The following is a 17784-nucleotide window of genomic DNA, read 5'->3' on the forward strand; positions in this document are numbered from 1 at the left end:
AATGGGCGAGCGATGATGAACTAAGGGGATGAATAATGGTGAATAACAGCGGCAATATATTTCTGACAAGTGATGGCCACGATCTACAGTAGTGGCGTAGCAGCATGTGTCTGCTTACTTGCGCGTGTACGCTTCGATGTACGGGCTGGCAACAGCGGCAGCAAGAGCAAGGTACACGGGCCAGTTGGAGTGAGCAGAACGCAGAGGCTTCGTGCGAGACACCACCACACGGTGCTTGTGCGCGTGGCCGTCGTGCTCGTGCTTCACCACGTCGTAGCCCTCGTGCTTGGCGATGGTGAAGTGGCCGTCGGAAGCAGTCACTCGGTAGCCTTCGGGGTAGTGCGCGTACGGGACGTAAATCTCCGTGACTGCGCTCGCCACCGACTTCCCCGACGTGTACTCGAGCACGTACTCGGCCGTCTTCAAGTCAAACTGCGACTTGCTCGGGATGCCAGCGATCCTGCGCCCGTGCGGACGCGCGAATGCACGCAGAGCACGAGCAGAGTCATCACGACGGCGGACGCCAGAGAGGCGACGCGCCAGAGCCTCCGAGTCCGGGCTGCTGATACTCAGGTCCTCGAGGTTCCACAGGTCTCCGAACTTGTGTGAGTTGTCGGCCGTGTAGTTCCACAGCGTGAAGGACAGCAGCTGCGACTCGAGGTTGAAGATGGTGTTGTCCAGAGCCTCCACTTGGGCGGAGAAGTCCCCGGTCTCGTACGCTTCCGCATGGTTCATGTTGTACGGGATGCCCGTCTCGCCGATGAGCGTCGGGGCCTTGGCCATCTTCTCACGTCCGAAGCTGGCGACGTGGGCGAGTTGGTGCTGGTGCAGCTTCCGAAGCGCAGCGTTGCCGAACGCAGGCTTGCCCGTCGCGAAGTCCAGCGTGAAGTAGGAGCGCCACGTCGTGGTGAAGAGCGTGATCATGTCGTACCAGTGCATGGCGTTGACTGCGAGCGGGACGTCCTCGTTGCTGATCTGAGGGAACACCAGGTCGCCGATCTCGGTAGGAGGCATCTCCGCGAAGATCATGGCCTTGGGGGAGATACTCTGGATGCGCTTGGTGAACCTCCTCGCGAAGGGAAGGTAGCACTCAGTGCCAAAGTCGATTCCACTGAAGTAATCAGGCTTCAGCAGCTTCGGGTTGCCCTGCGCGTCAAAGTCCCAGACGCCAGCCTTCCTCCAGATGCAGCCGGCGCCCTCCTTCCAGGCTCGCACTCCCTTGGGGTCAACACGCTCCGCGCGCAGGGGCTTTCCGCGCATCATGGCCATGATACCGGCGCCCCAGACCTCGACGTTCTGAGCAATACCTTCGCCAAGCAGCATGGCGGAGAACGGCGAAGGCGCGTGGCCATTCCTGAAGCCGCCCGAGTTGACCAGGTCCTTGGTGCCAATCCAACCGTTGGAAGGCTCGTTCATGGTGCCGTAGCCAGCGACGTTCGGCAGGCCCTTGAGAGCTTCGGCCAGAGCGGCCAACGAGTCCAAGTAGTGCGACTGCAGGTACTCCTGGATCTGCACGCCGTCCACCAAGCAGTTGGGCGCGTACTTCTTGCCGGCCCAGAAGAGCGTGAACATGGTGGCGCACGCCAACTTGGCGTAGTTGGTGGGCCAGATCATCTTGGGGAACTTGGACGCCGGCAGGCCGCACGTCTCGAGGCACAGCGCCGCCTTGGTCGGCTCGAAGTTGCGCGGCTCGAAGCCGATGCACTCCAGCGTCCACATGGGGGCGCCGTCGCCCCCCGTCCAGCGGGACCAGACGTCCTGGTGCGGGTCGATGTACACCTGCATGTTGTACTCGGCCGCCTTCTCCACCACTGCGCGGATGTACTTGAGGTACTCGTGGTCGATCTGGCCGGGGCCGGCGTGCTCGATGGCCTCCCACGTGACGATGAAGCGCAGGAACGTCAGGCCCCAGCGCTGCAGGCGGGACAAGTGCAGGTCCGCCTCCTCCAGGGGGAACGGGCGCCCCACGAACGACACGGAGGCCGCGCCGTCGAAGAAGTCGCTCGTGTCCTGGTCGTCCGTGTGGCCGTAGCCGAACGGCAGCTTGGAGGAGCCGCCCAGGTTCACGCCACGCAGCAGCGCGACGCGCCCGTGCTGGTCCACGAAGTGGCCGTCCTTCATGCTGAGGTGCGTCACCTCGCGCGCCTCCGGCTCGGGGGCAGGCTTCGGCTGTGACATCTTGTGAGGAGGTTCGAGTGAGTCTTGCTGGGTCTTGAGCGCTTGGCCGCAGAATGCAGAGTGCCGAGTGCAGCGACCGCAGCGAGGGTGGATACGTACGTACGTCCAGTCGAGTTGAAGCTCGAAGTCTGCCTCCACGCGGATTTGATGACAATCATCCCGTCCACGGCAACATGATGACGGTGCAGAGACCTGCATGCCCCCATGCGTATCAAATCGACACATCAAAGGCCCGACCTGCGTACGCGTGCGTGTCAGCTTCAGGACGCTCGTCGTCAATGCGATCGACTGTGCTTTCAGGCGGTTCGTTCGTCTTCAAGTTCAACATGATTAGCTTCAGGCGATCCTCTAACTCACTGCCTCGTCACGTGTAGTGCAGCAGCATAACGCTGCCAGCGAGGAACCAATACACGTACAGCAAGTGCAAGCTTGCAAACAATAGAACACCCAACTAAGGTTCTTCGTTACAGAGAGAAACATTGCGGTGTATTGATGGTACCAAGGTGACTGCACGGGGGATTGCTATGGTTTTGCCCCGGGGCTGGGATCGGCCAGCCCCTACCTCGCCAGCTTACGACGTCAGGTAGGGCGTGACGATGGCGATGCCCAGCGCCACGTACACGGGGATGTTGCTGTGTCCCGCCCACGCGAACCGCGAGGTCTTGGCCGCCGCCTTCTTGGTCTTCTCCACGACCACGCGGTGCTTGTGCGCGTGGCTGTCGTGCTCGTGCTTGATGATGTCGTAGCCCTCGTGCTTCTCGATGGCGCAGTGGCCGTCGGACGCTGTGACGCGGTAGCCTCCCGGGAAGTGGACGTACGGCACGAAGATCTCGGTGGGCTCCGCCGAGCCCTCGGATGCGTACTCGAACACGAAGGTGGACGAGCTCTGCGTGAACTCGGAGGTCACGACGGAGCCGCTGACCTTGCGCGCGTGCGGGCGCGTGGTGGCCGCGTCCTTGAGGTCCAGCACGATCTCCTCGCCCGACTCGGACGTGAACACGTACGTCTTGTTGGTGGTCGTGGTCACCGTCTTCTTGGTCGCCCCGGCGGGGTCCGAGTGCACGAGCGTCTTCTTGACGGTCGTCTGCGTGTGGGTCGTCTTCACGGGGGACGAGGACATTGCGGCTGCGTGGAGGAATGCGGAGGCTCGGCTTGGTGGCTCGCGCGCGGAGGGGGATTTTCGGGACTGCCGGCTTCCTCCGGTCCGCAGGCGGGACTTTTTGCAAAAAGCGGAGTGATCCGAAAGTTTTTCGCATTTGGAACTTTTTGCTGCAAAAAGCGGAGTCCGTGAGAACTTTGTTACAAAAAGCGGAGTTCGGGTTCAGCGACCCTACAGCGCTGAGATCTTCAGACGGTAAAGAGCCCCATGGAGTTGCCTCCACCCCCTCCGCCGCCGACGTCGCACCTTGCGCAGGGTCCGGCGGACGACACTATCACCGAGGGCACGTGCTTTCCTGACCAGAAGTCGTGCACGAAGGCATTGCGCAAGTATGCAGCAACACACGGCATGACCATCAAGCTCGATCCAAAGCACCACGGTGGTGCGATGCTCACGTACAAGTGCGACGGAGGGGATCAATGCCGCTTCACGGTTGTTGCACTGCGGTCACAGCGTCAAGCATCGAGCGGCTATTTCATCAGTCATTGCAACCTTGCTCACAACATGTGCATTGGGCGATCGAAGCTAACAGCTTCCCAAGTCAGGAACGACGAGCTCATCCGATCACTAGTGGCAAGCGACCCGAGTATTGGCGGGAAGGTGATAGTCGATCATGTGAAGCGTATGCGAGGCGGCTATCTCCCACTAAGTGATGTACAAACTGCGGTGAAAGTGGCCACAACAAGAGAAACTGCCCCTCGGGGTAGTGCGCGTGCTGCGTCTGCTAGGTGTATTGTGTTACGGCAGCACGGTAATTCATAATACATGTAGTCTGTGGTGCTAGTTGTGGGAGACCGAGCTCGAAGGTCTTGTGTAGTTAGTTTGGGTGCTGCGGGTCGCTGAACCCGAACTCCGCTTTTTGTAACAAAGTTCTCACGGACTCCGCTTTTTGCAACAAAAAGTTCCAAATGCGAAAAACTTTCGGATCACTCCGCTTTTTGCAAAAAGTCCCCGCAGGCGGCGTTACGCTGGTGGCAACTCAGTGTAGGTTCTGCGAATAATTGGGAAAAATTGTGGGAGGCGCACTGTTTTAAATCACATAATGAATCAGTAAAGAAATGAAGTTAGACCGTTTATCATAAAATCGGGATAATCAAGGTATAAGGTTGTTGGTACATCACGGTAGTGCATGGATACTTCAACCGTATCATTTTTTGTGATAGAGACGGTAACACGTCAAGGTGGTCGCTCATACTTTTGGTTGGGCTGGAGCTCTTTCAGTGCCAATTCGGATAGGAGACCCGGTCTCCGAGGCCGACAGCTATTAGCAATAGATGTTGGTCAGTCCATTGCCACCGCCAGAACAAAGCTCCTGTCAGGGTGCGGTCCAAAAAGGATCCTTCGGAGCTCTCTACGCTCTGCTCTCTAGCACAGTCTGAAAACGGATATCGGGTTAAGTTACATATTATCTTGCGTGGCTACAAGTTCGGTGTCTTGCAACAATTGTTGCAAGGTAAGGCAACACCTCCTTCACTCTGAAAAAAATGCACTGTCGAGCCTGAACCGAAGTGATATGGCGTTACTCTCGGACACAGCAAAACTTCTGGAAAACATCACACTTTGGTTACAACTTCGTTATCTCCGTGCTCGAAGCCGTCTCTAAGCTGCTTCGAAGCCAGGTCACACATACGTCTACTGCACTACACGACCTTCTAGTTCTCCGAGCGCAGGTTGGCGGTCATCCGGCGGCGACGACGAGCCTTGCAGTTCGAGGTGGTCGTCGTCACGGGGCTCTCCGTGCTCGGGGTGGTCGTATAAGCCGAGGTAGCAGCAGTCGTGGTGGCGGGGGGTGAGGTGTACTCGCTAGCGGTGGATGCATCCGTTTGGGCCGGCGCAACCGTGGCCACAACGTTTTGCGTGACAGCAGAAGCCGCTGTCGTGGCCACGGGGCTCTGCGCCGTGCTTGCACCGCCGCTTCCGTTGACGATCGGTGCGCACTGCTTGTAGACCTGCCAGTTGGGCTCGTGCAGCGCCAGCCAGTAGAAGGTGAAGGTGCAGTCCCCGCTGCAGGCCGAGTAGTCGATGGGGATCTCGGCCGGGTACGACGTGTAGGCGGCGCGGCAGTCGTCCGAGTGGAAGACGCGCGTGTCGTCGATCCAGGCCTCGCATGGGCCGTGGTGCGAGTCGATGAAGCCCATCTGCTCCTGGTCGTTCTGCCACTTCATGGAGCTCAGCGAGCTCACGTCCACGGGCGAGCCGGTCAGCGCGGTGTTGCCGCAGTCCGAGGCGGCGGTGTCCATCATGGCCCGCAGCGTCTTGAACTGCGAGTTGGGGAACGACTTGGTGAACATGGCGGTGTTGGCCTCTGGGTTGTCGTTCCACTTGAGCCCAGCGAACGCAGGGTCACAAGACTCGGTCATGATGGCGTTGTACTTGGTGTTGATGCCGTAGGGGAAGTACGCGGCCGGCTGAGTGAGGTAGCCGTGCGCATCGACGGAGTGCGCCAGGAGGGCGATGGCAGTGGTGGCGACAGCGAACTTCATGCTTGAAGAGGAGGAGGAGGTGGTGGACTTGGAGCTGAGGGGGCAAATGTCGGAATGAGGAGCTGGTCATTGATTCAGGAGGTTCTTGCCGACGGTCCTGCGCCGCGTGCCGTTGCACCTTTCGGGGGCTGCGATCGCCAGCGCTTACGACGGTGGACGGTGGTGTCGTCTAGGGCCATCTGGATCTGATTAAGCCGTGACTGTAGGTGGTTGCCGTGTTTTGGCGGTGCTGGGAAAACAGCCGCACGTCGACTGAAAAGTCCGCCCGACTATTGCTTGACCGTTTGAACAGCAAAAAGCTAACGAGATGTACTGTACTGCCCCCACGTGGCTCGCAGCTCTTGATGGCTTTGCCCAGTGGTGCTGTAGAGGCGCGTGCTTCGTCACGAAAGACAAGTGAGGCGCCTACTATTTGATTCATTTTTCAAGTCCACCGGCGCCAACCTGCGCCAAACCAGTGCCATCTGCCCCTGGCGGTGAAGTGGACTTCTCCACAATAAGCGCGCCACTCTGGACGGAAGGGCGGACGAATTGAGGGGCACAGCGTTAATCTGCGTGTGCGAACAGTGAGTTGCTGCCCCTGCCAACATCATTGTGACTGGGAAGTGTACCACTGGGTAGTCTACGTTCTCTCTATGGTGCTTCGAGCACTTCGAGTTCGACTCGACGACGCCCTTCATAGCGGCGCGAACGCAATGCTTCGACACAGATATGGCCAGATCAGCAGCGAGCCATCTCATGGGCTGCAACCGTGGTGCCATCTTCGCGAAACCAGATGGAGGAGGGCTGTTGAGTTCGCTCGTTTGATCGCCAGAGCTCACTCCTCTCGGTGAGAGGAGTAACGTTCCGCCATCCGAGTGCAGCCTTTTGATCAAGCCGCACTGAAGCGCTGGTGCGATGATGCTGCATTTCGAGGGTATTGGTCGTCGTTACAACGGCGAACCGCTGAAAAGCAAGCACCATTTGAAACGTTCCGAGTTCCATTGGGAATCCTGTCGAGAGCATTTATTTTTTACGCTATCTACCCAGCAACATACATTGTGATAACGAATCGCACCAAAGCTAAATTTCATGCACATGCATGCCATTCATTTTTTTTTTTGGGGGGGGGGGGCTTAGAAGTGAGTGCCTGCGGTCTAGTGGGCCCTCGCGTCAACGGCAGCAAGCGTGAACAGCAGCAGCACGAAATTCCCTTCATTCAGCCTCGAGGTGCCTTTGTCGATGGTGATATCGTCGCCTGGGCCGCCAGCGGGAGTGAGCAGCAAGCGCCCCACGACGTACATGCCTGCGATGACGTAAAGATCCGAGAGCGGCATGCGACGCTAGCAGTGCCGACGGCCTCTGTGCTCCACGTGTCGTATTTGAGAGTGAAATTCAGCCCCTCTTGCAGTAAAGTGCATTGAGTGCTATCCTAGTGTCATCAACGGTATCAATGCGCATCAAACCAGACCACTCTACATTCATTTCTTAAACGACATCGTCTGCATAAAGTAAAGAAGAGAAGCACCGCCCTCTCACTCAACTGTTGATGAGTTATTGGGCCGGAGATTTTAGGCCCTACTCGACCCACCGTTCGAGATGGGGACGCAGTTTTCTGCGTAGTAGCATACACAGCACATGTAACTTAGTGTAAGTACCCGTCCGCTACACAGTGTAGGCAACACTACAACACGGATCAAGGCCACTGCAACAACGCACTGTAAATCTGCCATGTTGGAGAGTGAAGCGCAAGCCAGTAGAAGGTGAACAGGCAGTCACCAGTGCAGCATGAGTAGTCCGTGGGGATCTTACCCGGGTAGTCGGGGAACGAGGCCCTGCATGGTAGAGCTTGGTGTCATTGATCTACGCTTCGCACGGCCCCTGATACGCACAAGTGATAGTGAGATCAGCAACAACACAAGGCCAGCTAAAAGTTATCCATCGCACGCACGTGGCGAGACTCCAGGAACCCTTCCTGGTACTCGTTGTTCTGCCACCACATATCGGTATAACCGCTCACATCGACGGCCACCGCCGTGTCATCTGAGTTGCCGCAGCCTGGCACGACAGAGTCGAGCATCTCGCGCAGCGACGAGTAACCGGTGGCGCCCCCAGTGCTCTGTGAACTGCTGGGCGTTGTTCACAGGCTCGTGGTTGTAGACGCCACCGTCAAAGCCCTTGTTGATGCTCGCGCTGGTGATGCCGACGTAGTTCGTGTACACCTCACCCGGCTTGAATGTCGCCTGAGGTTTGGAGCAGTACCCGTGCCCCTGTGCACATCCCACCAAGATCGAGAGTGTGACGGTAGAAGACGGGGAGAAGTAGGTCTTCATTGCTGTGGGTAGATCGAGGTACAGCAGCTCAGGGAAATCACAGTCTTCTTGTCGAGGCGAGAGAAAGTTGAAAAGTGAGTGTGTTGCCGAGCCCTGAAAAGCCGGCATATTCTTCGGTTGCCCGGCAAAAAGGATTCACACCGCGATAATGACGAATGACGGTCATGAGTCGTTATCTTCGTGCATGCGCATGCTCGTGGAGCTTTTTCATCAACAAAGGTGGCCGGTTTGTCATTGAAACAGCATGCTTTTGTAAAGGATTCATCGGTCGTACAGGATCACTTGTATCCATGCGGTACCCGCCAAATGACTGAGCCTTGATCATTTGTGTAGCTTCACCCCCTCCCCCCCCCACAGTGAGGATATGAGCCGAGGAAAGGTTTGGGCGTCGGCGAACGTAAGACAGGTACAAGCATCACCTTTTCCTTTGAACAACACAGTGAACTCGCTCAGAACGGACAAGACACAACTACGAAATCGATTACAGACAAGAACACTGCCTTGGTGACCGCTTCAGGGAAACATTTTCGTACGGCCACAGAGCTCACTCACGCGGACCAGCCTCGATGCGCGTTTAGCTCCGCATGCGGCGCTTGCACGAGCCAGTAGCAGGCGTCGTGCCCATCGTTGAGACAGCGGCGGGAGTGCTTTCCGGGGCCGGCGTCGCGTCCACCTGAGTGAAGTCCGTCGTCAGAGGCGCAGCTGTAGCTGCGTCGGGCGTGGAGGCCTCAGGTGTCATCTGCACAGAGGTAGAAGCCTCGCCAGCCACCTCGCCACCACCACCAGATCCTCCGTTCGAGATGGGGACGCATTGCTCTGGAAAATAAAATAAAAAAGTAGTAAGGGGGACAATCGCGTTAGCAGTAGAAGCACAACCATGTCTATCGGACTCTGGAACGTACTGTAGATCTGCCATTCGGGCGAGTGGACCGCCAGCCAGTAGAAGACAAACAGGCACTTGTCACCCTTGCACGCCGAGTAGTCGACGGGGATCTTGGCCGGGTACGACGGGAACTTGGCGACACAGTCGTCGTAGTGGAAAACCTTGGTGTCGTCGATCCAGCCTTCGCAGGGGCCCTATATAAACACGTAGCATTAGAAGATCAGCGCGGGGTCTAATATGTGTACAACTCAAGGGGATAAGTATATACGTACGTGGTGCGAGCCGAGGAAGCCCTCCTTGTACTCGTCGTTCTGCCACCACATTTCGTTGTAGCTGCTCACATCGATCGGGGTCGCCGTGTCGAGCGATTTGCCGTAACCAGGCGAGATGGGGTCGATCATATCGCGAAGGGACTTGTACCCCGTGGCCTGCCAGTGCTCCGCAAACTGCTTGGCGTTGTTCTCCGGTTCATGGTTGTAGACGCCACCGTCGAAGCCCTTGTTCACACTGGCGCCAGTGAGGCCGTTGTACGTCGTGTAGATGGTGTTGGGCTTGTACGACGCTTTGGGCTTGGAGATGTAGCCGTGGGCGTTCACGCAGCTCACCAGCGCTGCGAGCGTGAGAGCGCCTGAAGGGGTGAAGAAGGTCTTCATGGTCGTCTTATAGGAAGAGGGTCGAGGTTTCCGGCGGGCGAGGGGCTGTCGGGAAGCGCGCGATTAATAGAGTGAGGGGTTAGTAAGCCTCCGCACAAACAGCGCATCGGCGCATCGACACTTTCGCACTCACGTAGTACACTACATCGTCGATGCTTTTACCCTCGAGATGCTGTTACTGCGATGTGCCTGCGAACGCCCCATCCGAAGCAAAAATTAATGCGATTTGGTGAAGGCACTTTCAGTCGAACGGTAAAAGCTGCGCTGTCTGCACATGGCTTCATGGAACACATGGGCGTGTGTAGCGATCGGGTCGTTTCCAGTACCTATGAGCTCAAGCCACCCGAGCTGCCGTTATCGCAGTCGCTACCGTCAGAAGCTCAGAATCAAAGACCGGGGGCCGTGAGGAAGTTCACCGCAATGCTACGTGGCGAAGGCTGGAATCTCCCAAAAGGCAAAGGGTGTGATCCTGCTGCCTTTACACAAGGTGACCTCGAACATTGAACCAACTTGGCGTTCTCATACTGTACGTGGTATTACATGAGCGAGGAGACTAATCCGACATCTACTGTATAGTACGCACACATCTAGGTTTCTACGGCCCGTTGACTACGGGATACGCTCGTCATCTCGAGGCGGCTGGATTCGGACACCCCCATCTTAGGAGCGACGACGCACGCATTTACCAGACTTTTTCGCAGCTTCAGCCGATGTCGGAGTCGTCGGTGTGACTTCGGGGGCGGGCGTGGCAAGTTCCGGGGCCTCCGTTGCAGTGTCGGGAGTTGCAGAGGTGGCCTTAGCAGCCTCTGGTGCCGGAGTAGCAGCTTCTGTTTGAGTATCGGCTTCTGGCGCCGCGGTATCAACCGCTGGTGCCTCAGTAGAAGGAGCTTCGGTAGCCTCGGGGGTAGCATCAACGGGCGTAGGCGTTGCTGCAGCAGCTTTAGGCGCATCCGTAGTCTCCGTCTGAGCCACCGGGGTTGTTTGTTCGGTAGTACCCGCATCCGAGGCATCGGTCTCCCCCTTGCCCGAAGATTGGGTCGTTGACGAACCACCGTTCGTAATCGGCACGCACTGCTTGTAGATCTGCCAGTTGGGCTCGTGCAGCGCCAGCCAGTAGAACACCAGCAGACAGTCGCCCTTGCACGACGAGTAGTCCGCCGGCACCTTGGCCGGGTACGACTTGAACTCGGCCGCGCAGTTGTCGTGGTGGAAGATCTTGACGTCGTCGATCCACGCCTCGCACGGACCCGAGTGCGAGTTGATGAAGCCCTCCTTGTACTCGTCGTTCTGCCACCACATCTCCGTGTAGCCCGTCACGTCCACGGGCGTCGCCGTCTTGAGCGAGTGGCCGTAGTCCGGCGCGATCGGGTCAAGCATCTCACGCAGCGACTTGTAGCCCGTGGCGTTCCAGTGGTCGTTGAAGGCCTTGGCGTTGTTCTCCGGGCTGTCGTCGTACTTGCCGCCGCTGAAGCCCTTGTTCACGCTGGCGGAGGTCAGCGCATTGTACTTGGTGTATTCGGTGGTGGAGTCGTACGTGGCCTTGGGCTGCGAGATGTAGCCGTGGGCGTGCACGGTGGCCATGAGCGAGGCAGCGGCGAGGATGGTTGACGGGGCCTTCATCTTGTCTGAGTTTGCGATTAGTTGAGGCTTTCGATTGAGGATCAAATGAATACTGACAAGAATTTGGTATCTCATTGGTGTAGGTCGAACAGTAAGAAGCTCATGTATGGATCAGCTAGTGGATGTTTCCTTAGACACAGCTGACGGGTAGTGGATTGAGGTGATCATTGTGCATTAGAGTATGAAGATGAATGGATTTCTGTTCAAATCTGTAAGCACGACCAGACAGACGACAATATCGGGACTCCAGCTGCAGTTTGCGTCCTCAATGTATATGTGATGGTTTACGGTAATTTAGTTCTTGCCGTCACCTAATACTGTATTTATGTATGTATTGTGCCGATACTAGTGAAGTAGTAACGCACGATGGTGCGTTCCTCCAGATCAGTCCAACCTGTCCGTGCTTGTACAGAAGAATGTGCTATCATAAATTAGCGGGTAACTGCATATTAGATCCCAATAAGGAAATGTCCCCGAGCTGAATCTGGGCTTTTGAAACTCCATAGGCTGCGGGGCGCACTCCAGTTTTCTTGCCGTTGTTCGGCGAGCGTGCATTTTAGCCAGCCCACAAAAGACTCTATACTGTACTAATACGACAGGGCTATTAATCTATGTGCGCACATTTTTTTACCAGGCCCGGATGCGAATTACCCAACAGTAACAGAACGTCATTTGTTCGCATCTGTCTGTTTCGATGGCAATCAGGTGCAGACAGGAAGTATTTTTAATAATAGTAGCAAACTACATGTACAGCTATTCAAGACCCAATCCTGTGCTCTGGCTCAAATTATGGAACTCTTCATACTCAAATAACGTTATTTATTTTTCCTAAACAATATTCTAAATCTGTAAGCTGTAAATTAGTACTTGTAGCTCTGTAGGATTTTTGCTCATATCATGATGCTCAACGGTTGAAGCAAGTTGAGATACTTAAGCTAAACCCTCCGAGCTGTGCATGTACTGCAGCTAAGCAATGAGTTCCCTCGAATCCACCCATCACAAATTGCTGGGCCAGTCCGTAGATAGGTGCATGCTTAACGAACAAATTGTAGCTGTACATTACGGGCAGCTATAATTTAGAAGTCATCGAAACATCGAGGGCGTTAGATACTCAATATTTGGTACAGTATAGTGCATGCACAGTACCATACGAATGCGGTGCAAAAAGCAAAAACCGTTTGGAATCCAGATCCACAGTAGCTTTTCAGAAATCTGAAAAGGGGGCACTTCCTTTAGTGTTGTATTTTCTTCGCAAATATGACTCTTGTGTAATTTAGCGACTATAAAAACAATTACAAGGACAAATAATCAACTATCCTGTTGCTGGGCAAAATCGTAAGCATCCAAAGTTGCAATTGCTTTCATTGCAAGTCTAAAGAGGCGAAATTAAACGCTAAAACACACGCATCTACAATGACCGATAGGTCAGCTCTAAGCATGTCAACGGGCGTGGAATGCTGCCCTAAGCATGGCAATCCTTACGCAAACCGGTCTTGGCCGCCGGAGCCTCCGTAGCAGCCTCGGGAGCCTCCGTAGCATCCTCAGGAGCCTCCGTCGCAGCCTCCGGGGCAGGGGTAGCAACCTCTGGCGCCTCCGTCGACGGGGTCTCGGTAGCCTCCTCAAACGGCTTGAGCGTAGCAGTAACAGGCTCCGGCGTAGCCTCAACGGGTTCAGGCGTAGATTCGACGGGCGAGGGAGTCACAACAGCAGCCTTAGGCGCTGTCGTCGTCGCCGCAGGAGTCGCCACCAGGGTTGTTTGTTCGGTAGTACCCGCATCCGAGGCATCGGTCTCCCCCTTGCCCGAAGATTGGGTCGTTGACGAACCACCGTTCGTAATCGGCACGCACTGCTTGTAGATCTGCCAGTTGGGCTCGTGCAGCGCCAGCCAGTAGAACACCAGCAGACAGTCGCCCTTGCACGACGAGTAGTCCGCCGGCACCTTGGCCGGGTACGACTTGAACTCGGCCGCGCAGTTGTCGTGGTGGAAGATCTTGACGTCGTCGATCCACGCCTCGCACGGACCCGAGTGCGAGTTGATGAAGCCCTCCTTGTACTCGTCGTTCTGCCACCACATCTCCGTGTAGCCCGTCACGTCCACGGGCGTCGCCGTCTTGAGCGAGTGGCCGTAGTCCGGCGCGATCGGGTCAAGCATCTCACGCAGCGACTTGTAGCCCGTGGCGTTCCAGTGGTCGTTGAAGGCCTTGGCGTTGTTCTCCGGGCTGTCGTCGTACTTGCCGCCGCTGAAGCCCTTGTTCACGCTGGCGGAGGTCAGCGCATTGTACTTGGTGTATTCGGTGGTGGAGTCGTACGTGGCCTTGGGCTGCGAGATGTAGCCGTGGGCGTGCACGGTGGCCATGAGCGAGGCAGCGGCGAGGATGGTTGACGGGGCCTTCATCGTAGTTTGGCTTGGGGTCGAGGGGTGCAATTGAGAACTGAGAAGAAGACTGGTGCGCTTGTCAGTCAGCGGTCACGATCGGGAGCAGAGGTCGAACCGCCAGTCGAACAGCGCGAGGAAGACATGCACGCTTTTCGTCGATCCACGTTCCATCACCGAGTGGAAGACCGAGTTCCGTTTCGCCGTCTGTCGAGTCAAGAGTGTATTGGTGAGACTATTGCTGTGAAAGGGACCATCAAAAAAAGTTGAGCCAATGCAGCACAAATTGTGGCTGCTCGCAGTGCAGCTGGTACAGAGAACCACAGCTGCGGGCACCACCGCCGCCTCCACCACTGATGGTTCCCTGTCGTGCGTTTCGCCACACCAATCATCGATCACCTCATCCAGTCACCTGTTCTTTCACAATACATGTACTTCATCGCTCGTGCAACGCGGGATTTGGAGTCTCAAAACTGAAGAACAATCCTGCATTACCGTATTGCCAATGCAGCTTCAGTGGACGCGGTGGGTTTCAGGAAACCTGGTTTAGCTTGGCGGACTACCGTGCTAAACCGTGCATGTACAGTCCTTGAGGGGAGTTCGCTCAACGTGTCCAATACATTTTATTTACAGGTTACTGGTACTCTTCCTACAGGACACTTCGTTTTATTCGGTCGACTGCATTACGGAGTTTTCCTGCGCACGTGTACCGGACGAACCGATGGGACGACGAATTGTATGCAGCTGTGGCTGTGGAAGCGGGAGCGGAAGATTTGCGATACGACAACACCGTGCTCTCGATGCAGATCTTTAGAATGCCGGTACAGTACATGAACTCGCCTTCGACTTCGTACCTGTACGGCACAGTACCAAAAGCAATGTAAAAGCATGGTTGGTGTTGCTTTGGCGTACACATTCGCCGGTGGCGTGTGAAACTTGCCTAGTTGCAATCCGATTGAGGCTGTACCATTGAAACTTCCCCATCAAAGTGTTGTGGACCCCATCATAGGTAAAACAAAAATAAAAAATACAGTACAGTGTACTGAGCCTTGGAGTTTTTTTTTGCTTGCCAACGTAAATGCCAACAGTGAACGTAAGCCACATTGTTGGTACGGAGTGCGCCTCTAACGTACTGAGGCTTTATCACTGACAGATCACAGAGCTGTATCACATGGCACATCCATCCAGCGTTTTACGAAGAAGAAAAGATTCCGGATAGGTAAGATGGCAATTTGCCAAATTGAATTTGGATGGGGCATCGCAGCTCTGTATCATCGTTGACGTACCTATTGTGTAGTGCACATTGTAAATTTTGGTCTGAGCAATTGACTTGACCAAAACTTAACCCTCGAATAGCAGGAGTTTTCAAAAACCATTAATTTATTGTTCATTTAGAATCTGAGTTTTGACGGCACATGTACATGTAGTGTAATCACCAGGTGAGGTGAAAGGCATACTACGCCTATATATGCAGATATAGCAGACCAGATCTTCACTACAACGGCAAACAGACCTGTTTCGTTTTCGAGCACAATTTTACTACTACTGTAGTATTACTAACGTTATAATAAGTATACACATCATTTAGGCATTCTAAATAATAACAATATCTCTGAATAAGAAAGTTTCCTCCAGCCGAGAGGCGGCAAAGCAATTTCTCGCGTCAACGATGTTTCCTCTGTTCCTGATGATGAGCGTTTGGCTCTTTACAGCGCGAGTCAAAGGCTCGGCCATCTTCTCGTTCCCCGCAGAATCATCGACCGCTCAGGCGACCGAGTTGTCGATGCCAGTTTGCTCGACAGCCATCAAGCCGTGTGTAAACTCGGCCTTCCGCGGACTAAACTGGACGCGCGATGCTTGTTACAACGTCGACACCTTTGCCGATGCATTCCCTTTGACAGGGTTTGCTTCACTCAGGCAGATGATTGACGCGACATCGAGCTCTTGTGGCGTGGAGGCCCCTCCAGAGATCGCTGTCATGGGAGAAGGGCCGCAGAAAATATACTGGAACGACGATGAAGCTGCCGAAGGCGGGTTTGAACATGTAAGGCCTAGTGTGTTGTATCGCGGTTGTGTCAGCAGCTGACGTACAGTCGTCTTGTGTCGAAGGGGCCATGCGAGTTGTGGCTGGACGAGGTTGTCGTGTTTCAGTCAAACAATTGCGCTGTTGCTTTCCCAACCAGCCCGGCAGTGTGTGCTGTCGATTACTCGAGCTGCAGCGGCTTTTGTGTGCTACGCTTCTACGCGTTGGCACTTACAGGGGTCCAGTGGCGAGCTTTCAGTACGTTAACCTCTGTACTGTAGTGCGCTGCAGTGACTACAGTGCGGATGCCAGGAGCTAATCTATAGTTTTATTTTCTTTCCCATAGAACACATCGTGGATATCAATTTCACCTCTGGCAACGATGTCGTAGCCCCGAGTGACCACCCCCAGTCAACGCAGACGCCAAGTTGTGAGGTGGTTACGTCTCGATCGACGTCAAGATCTGGAAACGTGGATGGGGATACCAGTGGTGATATACCTGCCGATACCGAGCTCTCCAGCCTACTCGTTCAACTGCTATTGGACAAGATAGCGTATCTACACTGGCACAACGTCATTTGGCGAACAATGATTGCTGATCTGGAGGAGCCTGTACACTTAGCTCGTTTGCGCGGATATGACCAGCTTCCGTCTTCAGTTCTGCAACAGCACTCTACCCTTGGCTGCCAACACCCTCGGGGCGTGAACCTTCGAGGACAAGGAAACCGCTGTGGCAGCGGAAACTCCACCCCAGCACCTACCCGGCCGAAGGCAGACACGATGGCAATTTAATCATCGATCCATTTTCCTCATTATCAGAACGAGACAATTACACCGCAACAAACAGTGCAGACAAACAAGCACAGCGCTTGTTGCAGGCTAGAATATGTATCTAGCTATTTACTAATGTCAGTTTTCAACTTGCACCACTATCCACCCGAGTACATTTCCTCCTCCATTCAAAATCGAAATGCTTGTCTCTAGTCATCCTTCGCGGATGGGGCCATAGCACTCAGACCACCATCAACTGTAAAGCAAAATACCCGTCAGAACACCGCCATAGATATTACGACCGAGCTCTATCAGGAGGTGCTCTCACCATAAATGGTCTGACCCGTGACTGCCGCAGCAAGGTCGCTCGACAAGAACGCTGCGACGGACCCCACATCTCCCATCGAGCTGTTACGCCGCAAGGGGGCGTGCTCCTCCGCGTACTTCCTCATTTTCTACGCCACCCAAAAACACAAGGAATACACCCGTAAGAAGAAACAAAACAGCAAGCAATCCTCCACACAAACTCCCCAACACTCACCGAAATTCCAGGAATCCCCCGCGCCGACACGGTGTTCATGGGTCCTGGGCTGAGGCAGTTGACGCGGATGCCGTCAGGTCCAAGCTCATGCGCCAGCTGCCTCGCCGTCGCCTCGAGCGCCGCCTTGGCCGGCCCCATCACGTTGTAGTTGGGCACCACCTTGGTCGATCCCGCGTACGTCAGCGCCAGCACGCTGCGGTCTCCTCTCCCGTCTTCCTCGTTGCCGTTGACCATCAGGGGCCTTGCGGCTCTGGCTAGCGCCACCAAACTGTAGGCGCTGACGTCCATGGCCTGCGTCCACGCGGCGCGCGGCGTGTCCAGCAGTCCATTGGTGAAGGCCTCGCGCGGGGCGAAGGCCACCGAGTGCACGAGCACGTCCAGCTGCCCGTCGAAGACTTCGCCGCAGCGCTGCAGCAGCTGCTCGACGCTCGCGTCGCTCTCGACGTCGCACGGCGCGAAGTGCAGGGCCGAGGCGTCGGGCACTCGGAAGGCGCAGCTCTTGACGTGGCTCTCACTCAGCGGCGTCTTGGACGACACCACGACGCTGGCGCCCGCGGAGAGCAGCGCCTGCGTGACCCCCGTGGCCAGCGAGTGCTTGTTCATGAGCCCCACGACGAGGGCGCGCTTCCCCTGGAGCAGCATGACGATAAGTAGGTATCCTTGACAAGCAAAGTGAGCTCTTCGTGTTGATTGGGGGTTGTTGGGATTTAAACGAGGTATATGGCTACACTTGGTGCTAGCTTAGTAGAGGTAAAAGCACAAAAGTATACTTAATGGAGTATAACTG

The 17784-nt window shown here is 55.5% G+C and overlaps 10 protein-coding genes across 10 annotated transcripts; 2 read left to right on the plus strand and 8 right to left on the minus strand.

Moving 5' to 3' along the window:
* Positions 1 to 114: 114 nt before the first annotated feature.
* On the minus strand, positions 115 to 2121 carry PHYSODRAFT_492619 (hypothetical protein; the record flags this gene model as incomplete). The annotated part of the gene is made up of 1 exon (XM_009525728.1): positions 115 to 2121. The coding sequence occupies one exon, from the start codon at positions 2119 to 2121 to the stop codon at positions 115 to 117; it is 2007 nt and encodes a 668-aa protein (XP_009524023.1).
* A 523-nt stretch (positions 2122 to 2644) lies between these two features.
* PHYSODRAFT_285586 (hypothetical protein) lies at positions 2645 to 3348 on the minus strand. The gene has a single exon (XM_009525729.1). It carries the CDS (start codon positions 3296 to 3298, stop codon positions 2750 to 2752), a length of 549 nt encoding a protein of 182 aa, XP_009524024.1. The 5' UTR covers positions 3299 to 3348; the 3' UTR covers positions 2645 to 2749.
* A 196-nt stretch (positions 3349 to 3544) lies between these two features.
* Positions 3545 to 4099, plus strand: PHYSODRAFT_329288 (hypothetical protein; the record flags this gene model as incomplete). The annotated part of the gene is made up of 1 exon (XM_009525730.1): positions 3545 to 4099. The coding sequence occupies one exon, from the start codon at positions 3545 to 3547 to the stop codon at positions 4097 to 4099; it is 555 nt and encodes a 184-aa protein (XP_009524025.1).
* Positions 4100 to 4989: 890 nt separating this feature from the next.
* On the minus strand, positions 4990 to 5820 carry PHYSODRAFT_262844 (hypothetical protein; the record flags this gene model as incomplete). The annotated part of the gene is made up of 1 exon (XM_009525731.1): positions 4990 to 5820. One exon carries the CDS (start codon positions 5818 to 5820, stop codon positions 4990 to 4992), a length of 831 nt encoding a protein of 276 aa, XP_009524026.1.
* A 1136-nt stretch (positions 5821 to 6956) lies between these two features.
* PHYSODRAFT_329290 (hypothetical protein) lies at positions 6957 to 8132 on the minus strand (the record flags this gene model as incomplete). Its single annotated transcript, XM_009525732.1, has 3 exons — positions 6957 to 7142; positions 7751 to 7879; positions 7944 to 8132. The coding sequence occupies 3 exons, from the start codon at positions 8130 to 8132 to the stop codon at positions 6957 to 6959; spliced, it is 504 nt and encodes a 167-aa protein (XP_009524027.1).
* A 574-nt stretch (positions 8133 to 8706) lies between these two features.
* Positions 8707 to 9668, minus strand: PHYSODRAFT_488139 (hypothetical protein; the record flags this gene model as incomplete). Its single annotated transcript, XM_009525733.1, has 3 exons — positions 8707 to 8948; positions 9035 to 9209; positions 9288 to 9668. 3 exons carry the CDS (start codon positions 9666 to 9668, stop codon positions 8707 to 8709), a joined length of 798 nt encoding a protein of 265 aa, XP_009524028.1.
* Positions 9669 to 10328: 660 nt separating this feature from the next.
* PHYSODRAFT_488921 (hypothetical protein) lies at positions 10329 to 11288 on the minus strand (the record flags this gene model as incomplete). The annotated part of the gene is made up of 2 exons (XM_009525734.1): positions 10329 to 10463; positions 10533 to 11288. The coding sequence occupies 2 exons, from the start codon at positions 11286 to 11288 to the stop codon at positions 10329 to 10331; spliced, it is 891 nt and encodes a 296-aa protein (XP_009524029.1).
* A 1462-nt stretch (positions 11289 to 12750) lies between these two features.
* On the minus strand, positions 12751 to 13683 carry PHYSODRAFT_329293 (hypothetical protein; the record flags this gene model as incomplete). Its single annotated transcript, XM_009525735.1, has 1 exon — positions 12751 to 13683. The coding sequence occupies one exon, from the start codon at positions 13681 to 13683 to the stop codon at positions 12751 to 12753; it is 933 nt and encodes a 310-aa protein (XP_009524030.1).
* Positions 13684 to 15445: 1762 nt separating this feature from the next.
* Positions 15446 to 15966, plus strand: PHYSODRAFT_489485 (hypothetical protein; the record flags this gene model as incomplete). Its single annotated transcript, XM_009525736.1, has 2 exons — positions 15446 to 15706; positions 15772 to 15966. The coding sequence occupies 2 exons, from the start codon at positions 15446 to 15448 to the stop codon at positions 15964 to 15966; spliced, it is 456 nt and encodes a 151-aa protein (XP_009524031.1).
* An 801-nt stretch (positions 15967 to 16767) lies between these two features.
* On the minus strand, positions 16768 to 17639 carry PHYSODRAFT_313559 (hypothetical protein; the record flags this gene model as incomplete). Its single annotated transcript, XM_009525737.1, has 2 exons — positions 16768 to 16911; positions 16998 to 17639. 2 exons carry the CDS (start codon positions 17637 to 17639, stop codon positions 16768 to 16770), a joined length of 786 nt encoding a protein of 261 aa, XP_009524032.1.
* Between the last annotated feature and the right edge of the window lie 145 nt (positions 17640 to 17784).

Source organism: Phytophthora sojae, assembly GCF_000149755.1.
Source record: "Phytophthora sojae unplaced genomic scaffold PHYSOscaffold_3, whole genome shotgun sequence".
NCBI lineage: Eukaryota > Oomycota > Peronosporomycetes > Peronosporales > Peronosporaceae > Phytophthora > Phytophthora sojae.